This window comes from Nilaparvata lugens, chromosome 10, assembly GCF_014356525.2.
Source record: "Nilaparvata lugens isolate BPH chromosome 10, ASM1435652v1, whole genome shotgun sequence".
Taxonomy (NCBI): domain Eukaryota; kingdom Metazoa; phylum Arthropoda; class Insecta; order Hemiptera; family Delphacidae; genus Nilaparvata; species Nilaparvata lugens.
The window spans coordinates 40,752,313-40,764,247 of record NC_052513.1 but is presented as its reverse complement, the minus strand read 5'-3'; the positions used below and the strand labels follow the sequence as shown (position 1 = coordinate 40,764,247).

The 11,935-nt window shown below is 34.1% G+C and overlaps 1 protein-coding gene across 1 annotated transcript in view; it reads left to right on the top strand.

Moving 5' to 3' along the window:
- Positions 1-5,370: 5,370 nt before the first annotated feature.
- The window catches only part of LOC111056274 (guanylate cyclase 32E-like), a gene marked incomplete at its 5' end in the record, with an annotated part of 64,747 nt that continues 58,182 nt past the window's right edge, over positions 5,371-11,935 (top strand). The window contains 1 exon segment of the mRNA XM_039436867.1: positions 5,371-5,515. Within this exon segment, the coding sequence (XP_039292801.1) occupies positions 5,375-5,515 (141 nt within the window).

The window sequence follows — 11,935 nt, the reverse complement described above, 5'->3', positions numbered from 1 at the left end:
GTCAGTGGCTCATTTTTCATTCATATACAGTTCAATAATTATTTTCTTAATCTATCTTATGTGAATTAATCTATAATTTTGCTGTATTGTAAGCTATTGTATATAAGTGTATAAGCCAGTATATTATATTGTAATCTACATAAATAAAGTACTCAATCTTTCTCTATTCTCTCATACTCTTTCTCTCTCTATCTATCTTTTTAGAATTTTCAGAATAGTCTCAATTTTGTTATTCAGAATTATCAATTTGTATAAAATGTCAAGTGTTATGTGGCAAAGAGGATCTAGACTCCTAAAGGTCGATTCACGCAATAGGACTGGACTACGAATGGACTGTTTGGCTCAACGCAAAACAAGAGACAGATTAATTTTAATTTCATATTGGATTCAGCGCCTTCAAATTAGTAATTTTTCCTGTGCACTTAAAAATAATCAAAATTAGGGCTTTTCAAAAATTAGATTATGTATCAAGCGATTTCATGAATGCTTCATTTTACATATCTTTGATATAACTTAGTTTAACGTAATTCAATAAATTGTTTCATTCCGAAACGATAAAAAAACGATCAAATTTGCTTTTAATTTATTATTTACAGTATTAGCGAGGTTGAAATTATAGCTCTAGAATCTTTCACGGGCCTTAGTGAACCTAGTTGACCGAGCGAAGTGAGGTCTAAGATTCAAGTCGACGGTTTGGCATTTCTCTTGTTTAAATGTTTAAATCTCTATATGTTGCGCATTTACGGCGAAACGCGGTAATAGATTTCCATGAAATTTGACATGTATGTTCCTTTTTGAATTGCGCGTCGACATAAATACAAGGTTTTTGAAAATTTTGCAATTCAAGGATAATGTAAAAGGAAAAAGGAGCCTCCTTCATACGCCAATATTAGAGTAAAATCAGACTATAGAATTATTATTATTCATCGTAAATCAGCTGACAAGTGATTACACAGATGTGTGGAGAAGCCAGTCTATTGCTGTATTTCCTAAAGTCTATAGTTTCAATCAGGTACTTGTGAATGAGAATATTGCGTGAGATCTACTGTTCACAGAACTATCAGTTTAAACCTAATTCCTATTTAAAGCCTTCCTATGACATGGATAGCCATAGTTGGAAGAACTTTTGATCCTCTACCCTTCTTCACCACATAACATGCATAATTTGCCTTCTAATATTGTAATGTGTTCTCATATTTATGTTATTTATTTTATACTGTAATGTTTTTTTATTGATGTAATTAATTTTTATTTCATATTGATGTATCTTATGTGTGTGTGTGTGAATAAATAAATTGAATTGAATTCCATTCTTACGTAGAAGATTGTACTTTACCACTAAAAGGAATAAATCAATCAATCTTTCTCTCACTCTCTGCAACTCAGACTATCTCTGTCATAAACAGCTTGATGCGTTCACATGTTTAACGATCGAATTCAAATTTGATTCACATTAGAGCTTCTTAATCTATAGAGTTCCAGATGGAGGAAAAATCTTTCAAACCAATGACCTATTTACTCGTAAATAGATGTAACTGCTGAAAATTCTTCCAGTTGAAATATTATTATCCATGGGTGATTTTTGAAATATTACTAAGAAATAATATTCTCTGAGTCGTTCAAATTGAGTCGGTGATTGCTGAGCTCTGGCAACTGAATTCGAGCAATTCAGATTTCAAACGTTCTATTTCATCAATAATTCATAAAAAGATTCCTCTCTGATTTTGTGAGAGTTGTGAATCATATTCTCTCCTGTAATTCCTATAAATTGAATCAGTGCCATCACTCGGAAAATTACTGATAGAATTCGCTGTCCTGTAATAATTTATGTTCAGGTAGAGACCTCAGTATTTTCAATGAATTGAGTATTAGAAAAAAGGTTGAAATTGAATCATTGGAATATACTGTACTTTAACAGTATGTTACTTGTTGTTATGTTTGAGTTTCTCTTGTTTTGGAAATAAAATTCAGTTTGAATCAGTTCCATTGTCATAATCAAAGATGAATGCACCAGTGATAAATGCACCATTGAATGGTGATGAATGCACCAGTGATAAATGCACCATTGAATGCTGATGAATGCATCAGTGATAAATGCACCATTGAATGCTGATGAATGCACCAGTGATAAATGCACCATTGAATGCTGATGAATGCATCAGTGATGAATGCACCATTGAATGGTGATGAATGCACCAGTGATAAATGCACCATTGAATGCTGATGAATGCACCAGTGATAAATGCACCATTGAATGATGATGAATGTACCAGTGATAAATGCACCATTGAATGGTGATGAATGCACCAGTGATAAATGCACCATTGAATGGTGATGAATGCACAAGTGATAAATGCACCATTGAATGGTGATGAATGTACCAGTGATAAATGCACCATTGAATGGTGATGAATGCACCAGTGATAAATGCACCATGAATGCTGATGAATGCATCAGTGATAAATGCACCATTGAATGGTGATGATGCCCACGTGATAAATGCACCATTGAATGGTGATGAATGCACCAGTGATAAATGCACCATTGAATGGTGATGAATGAACCAGTGATAAATGCACCATTGAATGGTGATGAATGCACCAGTGATAAATGCACCATTGAATGGTGATGAATGTACCAGTGATAAATGCACCATTGAATGGTGATGAATGTACCAGTGATAAATGCACCATTGAATGGTGATGAATGCACAAGTGATAAATGCACCATTGAATGCTGATGAATGCATCAGTGATAAATGCACCATTGAATGGTGATGAATGCACCAGTGATAAATGCACCATTGAATGGTGATGAATGCACCAGTGATAAATGCACCATTGAATGGTGATGAATGAACCAGTGATAAATGCACCATGAATGGTGATGAATGCACCAGTGATAAATGCACCATGAATGGTGATGAATGTACCAGTGATAAATGCACCATTGAATGGTGATGAATGTACCAGTGATAAATGCACCATTGAATGGTGATGAATGCACAAGTGATAAATGCACCATTGAATGGTGATGAATGTACCAGTGATAAATGCATCATTGAATGGTGATGAATGTACAGTGATAAATGCACCATTGAATGGTGATGAATGCACCAGTGATAAAGCACCATTGAATGGTGATGAATGTACCAGTGATAAATGCACCATTGAATGGTGATGAATGCACCAGTGATAAATGCACCATTGAATGGTGATGAATGCACAAGTGATAAATGCACCATTGAATGGTGATGAATGTACCAGTGATAAATGCACCATTGAATGGTGATGAATGCACCAGTGATTAATGCACCATTGAATGCTGATGAATGCATCAGTGATAAATGCACCATTGAATGGTGATGAATGCACCAGTGATAAATGCACCATTGAATGGTGATGAATGCACCAGTGATAAATGCACCATTGAATGGTGATGAATGTACCAGTGATAAATGCACCATTGAATGGTGATGAATGCACCAGTGATAAATGCACCATTGAATGGTGATGAATTTACCAGTTATAAATGCACCATTGAATGGTGATGAATGTACCAGTGATAAATGCACCATTGAATGGTGATGAATGCACAAGTGATAAATGCACCATTGAATGTAGATGAATGTACCAGTGATAAATGCACCATTGAATGGTGATGAATGTACCAGTGATAAATGCACCATTGAATGGTGATGAATGTACCAGTGATAAATGCACCATTGAATGGTGATGAATGCACAAGTGATAAATGCACCATTGAATGGTGATGAATGTACCAGTGATAAATGCACCATTGAATGGTGATGAATGTACCAGTGATAAATGCACCATTGAATGGTGATGATTGTACCAGTGATAAATGCACCATTGAATGGTGATGAATGTACCAGTGATAAATGCACCATTGAATGGTGATGAATGTACCAGTGATAAATCCACCATTGAATGGTGATGAATGCACCAGTGATAAATGCACCATTGAATGGTGATGAATGCACCAGTGATAAATGCACCATTGAATGGTGATGAATGCACCAGTGATAAATGCACCATTGAATGGTGATGAATGCACCAGTGATAAATGCACCATTGAATGGTGATGAATGCACCATTCAATATTGATTGAAAGCATAAGGAGAAAATGGAGGACAGTGGAATTAAAAGTATTGAGAAGATTAAATGGAGGCGAAAGAGAGGAAGAAGAAGAAGAAAATAAAGAAGAAGAAAAAGAAAGAAGGAAAAGAACAAGGGGAAGTATTATATAAGATGTTCAGTTGCATGTAAAGCAAACAGTTTTATGAGATTCCAGACGGAGATTTAAAAATTTCATAAAATATTCATAAAACTCCAGAACCTTTATTCTGAAGCTTTTTAAACCACTGAGTGATTCTTTTCTACGCAAATAGGGATTTATCATATCAATCGTGATCAACAATTATTATTCAGGTTCTTTAGTAGAGTTTTCAAATTTAACAAAGAGTGAGCTATCTATGATCGCCTGACAAGACAACAGAACTACGTCACAGTTGCTGGTTTGTGATTGGTGCAATGTCAGCTGGCTCCTCCCATTCAGAGGCAAGTGGGAGTTGCTTTCACCTATCACAAGTCTGATACACAGTATTTGATACGCAACACTTGAGCTTGTGTATCATTGAAACACTGCAATTTTCTTCAGAGGAGAAAACGTTTAAGAAAAAGTATAGGAGAATTGGAAGCAGGAGAAGAAGAACTACAACAAGAACAATAAGAAGAAGGAAAATAAGAAGAAGACAAAGGATAAGTCAGGAGAAGAAGATGTAGAAGACAAGAAAAGAAGGAGAAGGAGATAGGTTGAAGAAGACAGGGTCAGAACAAGCAAAAAAAGACAGGAGAGGATGATGGAGGAGGAGGAGGAGGAGGAGGAGGAGAAGGAGGAGGAGAAGGAGAAGACGGAGAAGGAGAATGAGAAGAATAAGGGGAAGGAGAGGAAGAAGAAGAAGAAGAAGAAGAAGAAGAAGAAGAAGAAGAAGAAGATGATGATGATGATGATGATGATGATGATGATGATGATGATGATGATGATGATGATGATGATGATGATGATGATGATGATGATGATGATGATGATGATGATGATGATGATGATGATGATGATGATGATGATGATGATGATGATGATGATGATGATGATGATGATGATGATGATGATGATGATGATGATGATGACGAAGAAGAAGAAGAAAAAGTAAGTATCGAATCAATAAATATTGGGTACTGTTTCTCCTAGTATACATTCAATATTACAGTCTTTAAAAATGTGTACAGTTCATTATAAAACGTGATGATCTTCAATAATATTAAAATAGTATTTTGGTGTGATTTTAAGGTACATGGTGTACATGGACGAGCACGGGGACCCGGAAGGAAACTACACGCTGATCGCCAGAAAGCCCTATCCGGGAATTCCCTCGCAGTTCGGCATATTCCCAGTGGGAATATTCGCCCTCGGACAGGACGTCGGATCCTGGCCGGTAAGTAAACACCCAACACCAAATCGAACACTCATTTCTCCTCTCTTTTTTCTCGCTCTCAATAAGGACAGTGAACTTGGTTTACTCCAAAATCGTCAACTCATCTTAAGCCTGGTTTTCACTAGTAGAGTAAGGTCCGAATTCACCAAAAATAAAACTTGGTTTGAGCACCAGTTGATTCTAAATAAACCAAAAATCGTATTACAAAGTCAATATTCGAATTCATCTGATTAAGAATCAACTGTCGCTTAAACCTAGTTTTCGTTTTTCGTTAATTTGGGCCTTAGTGGTCGAGTAACTGGCATACTAACTCTACTCTACTTACTTGGTCGAGTGACTAGCATACTAACTTTACTCTAGTTACTTGGTCGAGTAGCTGTTTTCACTACAATTGAGAATAGTAGGTAAAGTGTGTTGTCTAGTGAACCGAACTAACCTTAAAATGTCAATACTTTTCAATAAATTAACACTTGAACACGTATTAACACTTTTTAATTAATATCAATACCTTTTAAACTTCATAGCCTACTGCATGACTCTATTCTACTAGCTCGAGACTGTTTTCATTAACATAGTAGTGGTGGAGTAGAGTGAGAAGCTGTGGTGGGGGGAGGCAAGTGGTAGAGTACTATCCACTATTACTATTCATCAATAAATAAACGCTTAAACACTTAATAAATTAACTCTTTTCAATAAAATATCAAGAAATATGCCATAATAAATATGCCAAGAGGGCAAGTGGTAAAGTACTATCCACTAGTACTATTTTTCAATAAATAAACGCTTAAACACTCATTAACACTTAAATAAATTAACTCTTTTTAATAAGATATCGATACTGTACTTCTTAAACTTGATAGCCTACGGCACGACTCTACTCTACTAGCTCGAGACTGTTTTCATTAGCATAGTAGTGGTAGAGTAGAGTGAGAAGCGGTGGTGGGGGAAGGCAAGTGGTAGAGTACTATCCACTATTAGTATTTTTCAATAAATAAACGCTTAATCACTTATTAACACTCAAATAAATTAACTCTTATTAATAAAATATCGATACTGTACTTCTTAAAATTGATAGCCTACGGCACGATTCTACTCTACTATCTCGAGACTGTTTACATTAGCATAGTAGTGGTAGAGTGGAGTTAGAAGCGGTGGTATGGTAGGCAAGTGGTAGAGTAATATCCCACGGTGCTATCCCGCTCTACTCTACTAAAAACTAGTACTCTACCATGAACGTTTTCATTGGGAGAGTTCACAAGATAGTCAGTACTTGCCCAGGGAACTCTACCACTAACTTTACTAATGAAAACCAGGCTTTATTCTTAGTCATTCTGATGTTAGTGAATGAGGAATTAGTAGAGTAAAAAGGAAATGAAGAAGTAATTTCCAAATCATGAATAGTTTTTGAAAATGTGTAGAACATTGCAGTTCATTTTTGAAGATTTTCTTATTTTTCTCATATTTTTTCTCTCATTACGACAGTGAATTTTGTTAGTTAATACTCAATAAATGTCAACTTATATTATTTATTCATTCTCTTGTGACCTGTTATTGAATGAGAGAGTTTTATCATAGAGAAACAATAGCGTAAGTAGATATCCCATGGTATAGAGAATTTATGTCGCAACTTTTACTGTTATCTCAAGCCGATTACTGTCGATTATTGTCAATTTTAACTGTTTTGTTGGGGTGATAGGTATGAACGGCACAATTTGAGAGACTACCAGCGTCACACAGCTGCATGGGAAAGAACTACGTGAACTATCGGCTTGGGATAACAGTAGAAGTTGCGACATAAATTCCCTATACCATGGGATATCTACTTATGCTATCGTTTCTCTATGGTTTTATCAACCTGAGTACAGTCACAGATATTTTAGTGAAAATTGGTAAAACATGTCAATTTCTGGTTTGAAAATTTCTATTAGCCTACAATGAGATTCCTGTCATTATAATGGTTATTTAACAAAGATAGAATCGGGGAAAACAAGTAATGAAAAATAAATTGTCACTTTTTGTGTAGTTGAGAAGTTGATATTATGGTAAATTATTCATATTAAATAAAAAGAATAAGAAATTGTCAAAAACCACAGATTTTATTAAAAGTAGAAAGACCGGTTTTGGTTGTTAGACCAGTGTCAATCAATCTCTGACATCTCAAAATGAACTATCATGATTGACAGTGGTGTAACAACCGAAACCTATCTTTCTACTTTTAATGGAATCTGTAGTTTTTGACAATTTCTCATTCTAATAAACTATCAGAGATTGACAATGGTGTAACAGCCGAAACCTATTATTCTACTGTTAATGAAATCTGTAGTTTTTGACAATTTCTTATTCTTATAAACTATCAGAGATTGACAATGGTGTAACAACCGAAACCTATCATTCTACTTTTAATGAAATCTGTAGTTTTTGACAATTTCTTATTCTAATAAACTATCAGAGATTGACAATGGCGTAACAACCGAAAACTATCATTCTACTTTTAATGGAATCTGTAGTTTTTGACAATTTCTTAGTCTAATAAACTATCAGAGATTGACAATGGTGTAACAACCGAAACCTATCATTCTACTTTTAATGAAATCTGTAGTTTTTGACAATTTCTTAGTCTAATAAACTATCAGAGATTGACAATGGTGTAACAACCGAAACCTATCATTCTACTTTTAATGAAATCTGTAGTTTTTGACAATTTCTTATTCTAATAAACTATCAGAGATTGACAATGGTGTAAAAATACCGAAAACTATCATTCTACTTTTAATGGAATCTGTAGTTTTTGACAATTTCTTAGTCTAATAAACTATCAGAGATTGACAATGGTGTAACAACCGAAACCTATCTTTCTACTTTTAATAGAATCTGTGGTTTTTGACAATTTCTTATTCTAATAAACTATCAGAGATTGACAATGTTGTAACAACCGAAAACTATCATTCTACTTTTAATGAGATCTGAAGTTACACATGGAATTAAATAGAGATAATAATAGGTAAATAGAGATAATTAAATAGAGATAGCAATTGGGAGGTACCGGGTTCGATTCCCGGGCTGGCAACTAATTTTTGGATAGTAGTTCTCATCGAATTTCCATCTAGCTGTTAACCCTGTTGTCAATGTCTGCAGTAGCAGAAGTCTTCGGGGTGATTTACAGCATTTATTTAGGATTTTCGTTGAATAATAATTATAAATCTGAAGTTTTTGACAATTTTTTAGTCTAATAAACTATCAGAGATTGACAATGGTGTAACAACCGAAACCTATCATTCTACTTTTAATGAAATCTGTAGTTTTTGACAATTTCTTAGTCTTTTCATTTACTAGAAATTTGTAATTACCAGGTAATGGCTAGAGGAGTGGCAGGTGGAGTGAGAGAATGAATAATGAAAGATAGTGAAGGTGAGAAAGTATATTCTTGATTTAATGCTTCAGCCCGCAATATTTATAGCTCCTGCTGAGTAATAAATAAGCACTAGTGAGATAAATCAATCGACTGTCTATCAAGACAAAAATTCGATGAAAAATGTTTATTTATTATAGACTAGTAGTTCTGTAAACAGTACACCTTGCGCAGTTATAACGACGTCCCAAAACAAAAGCACATCCACATTGATACACTTACTATTTATTTGATCAGATTATGCTTACACAAGATTTAATTATCATATAACACTTTCCGGAATTTAGCGCGAGAAAACCAGAAGACATCTAGGCGCCCAGCCGAGCTGTTATAAGTTCTTTGCATCCTAGGGCATAAAAATTGCATTCAATGAGCAATGCAATGTACACAGCTTCTAATTTTTTACCAAGTTACATTGAGATATTGCGTCATGGCATGCAATTTATAGTCAACTCGACAGCTGATTTATGATTAATAATTCTATAGTCTGATTTTCACTCTAATATTGACGTATGAAGGAGGCTCCTTTTTCCTTTTATATTATCCTTGAAATGCAAAATTTCCAAACCGTTGTATATACGTCGACGCGCAATTTAAAAAGGAACATACCTGTCAAATTTCATGAAAATCTATTACCGTATTTCGCCGTAAATGCGCAACATTTATATTTAAACATTAAGAGAAATGCCAAACCGTCGACTTGAATCTTAGACCTCATTTCGCTCGGTCAATTACTTTGGTGAATTGAATTCAGAAATTGATGAGAAAATTTCTATCAAAAAATGTTCAAATAATGGTTTCATGCCAAGCAGCTATACAAATTGATGCTATACGCTTTCGGGAAGCAATCTGATAAGTTACAGTGGAATATCATGAAATTCAATATTAAGTACACCTCAAGAGATAAACACTTGAGTGTTTCAGAGTGTATCACCTGAGATGAAGACGTAATTTTAACTGAACTGACCTTCTCCACCTTCGTCTCCAATCACCCCTCATGACCACCGCAAACAGCTCCGCTGAAAACTTGACCCGAGTTCAAACTAAACCTCAGTTACAAACTAAACTCCAGTTAAGAACTCATCAAGGACTAGCAGGAGTCTTCATTAACTATCCATAGTGTCTGATCACAAAGGCAAACTTGGCAATATTGTTACAGTGAGGTCCACGTCGTTATAATGACAGTTGAGAAAGATAGAAGAACAACGTTGCAGATTCTCTGCCTTGACACTGCCTTCTACAGAGGATAAATGGATAAATTGCTTCTAGGAAGATTGGTTACAGAGGATTTCAAAGAAGATTTCTGTGATTTTATGAATACTGTATCAGTTCTGGATTTTACACTGATTAAGAATGTTGAAAAATGTTATTTTTATTAAATAAATGAACTTATAAATTCTCAAAGAAAAGATATATCATATAAAAATGATTCTCATATAAAAATGATATAATGAAACGGTATATCTGGTGTAATATTAACTATTACATTTTTTTTTGTTTATTCTTGTTAGAAATAATGAATTGTAGTCTATTTTATTCTTCAAAAAATATATTCTTGATTAATTAGATGACATATTTTAAAAATTGAGATAAAATGTTTTGTTAATTAATTATATTTATACATCATTGTAGAACGATCTGGGAACTTAACGAAGATAGAAAATGATAGCGCCTTCTGCTTTATCGAATGATAGACAAGGATAGCAAAATCATTGTTAAACAAATAATGCCTATTAGATTTTTTTGTTCATTCTTGTTAAAAATAATGAATTGTATTTTATCGTCAAGAAAATATATTTTTTATGATTAAATAATGATATATTTTCAAAGTTGAGATTAAATATTGTGTTAATTAATAATTATATTTCTACATCATTGTAAAGCGATCTGGCAGCTTTACGAAGCTGGAATAGGATAGCGCTGTCTGCTTTACCGAATGATAGACAAGGATAGCAACATCAATGTTAATCAAATACTGCCATTATAATGTGGACCTCACTATAGAAGATGATACAATATGATAGAGAGATGATACGAAGATGATACAAAGATGATACAATATGAGAGAGATGATACGAAGATGATACAAAGATGATACAATATGATAGAGAGATGATACGAAGATGATACAAACATGATACAAGGATGATGGACAAGGATATAGCAACACCAATGTTGATCGAATACTGCCATTATAACGTGGACTTCACTATAGTTTCAAACTCTTCAAGGACAAGGGTAGTCTTCATTATTCATCCATAGTGTCTGCTCATAAAGGTTAACTTGGCTATGTTGTTAGAGCACTTGCTAATCAAACACTGCCATTATAACGTGGACCTCACTTTGAACTTTGAACTTTATTTTCCAAAAAACATCACAAACAAAGAAACGAAGAACAATAAGGATACTTACTTATTGCATTAGCAAGTTGATGCTAAACGTAGCTATATATTTATAGTATATTAATAAGAAAGTAACATTGCTGCTAGAATAAATATAATGTCCATTATAACGTGGACCTCACTAAACCAACAACCTTAACTCCTATTCTGACATTGAAACATTTGAAACGATCAGATCATTACAAATTATTTGAAATTGTTGAGATTTGGATGATGAGGTTTCTGATGCATCAAATCAAATGACCTGCAATGGGAATAACGGTTTCACAAAATATAATGACAAAGTTCAGCTCTCTGACGAGAATTACTGAATTTATTATCAATATTTCAAGAGTTTCAAACAAATGAAATAATTCCCGAAAGCTTGATGGGCAGCTTTTGTTACAGTAATTAATTTCCCTCTGATTTTCCCAGAAAACCTCTAATTAGAGAGAACAGTCAGGGATTTGCTCTGAGCCCAGAAAATGGAATACCACTTCACTCTTAAGCTCCTTATTTTTGTTGAAGAAATTAGCTGAATGCAATGACGTAGCAGAAATAAACCACAGTTTTTGTTTCCGGGGATGAATTTTGTCTTCGTTTTGTTCATTGCCTTGGAAACATTCAATA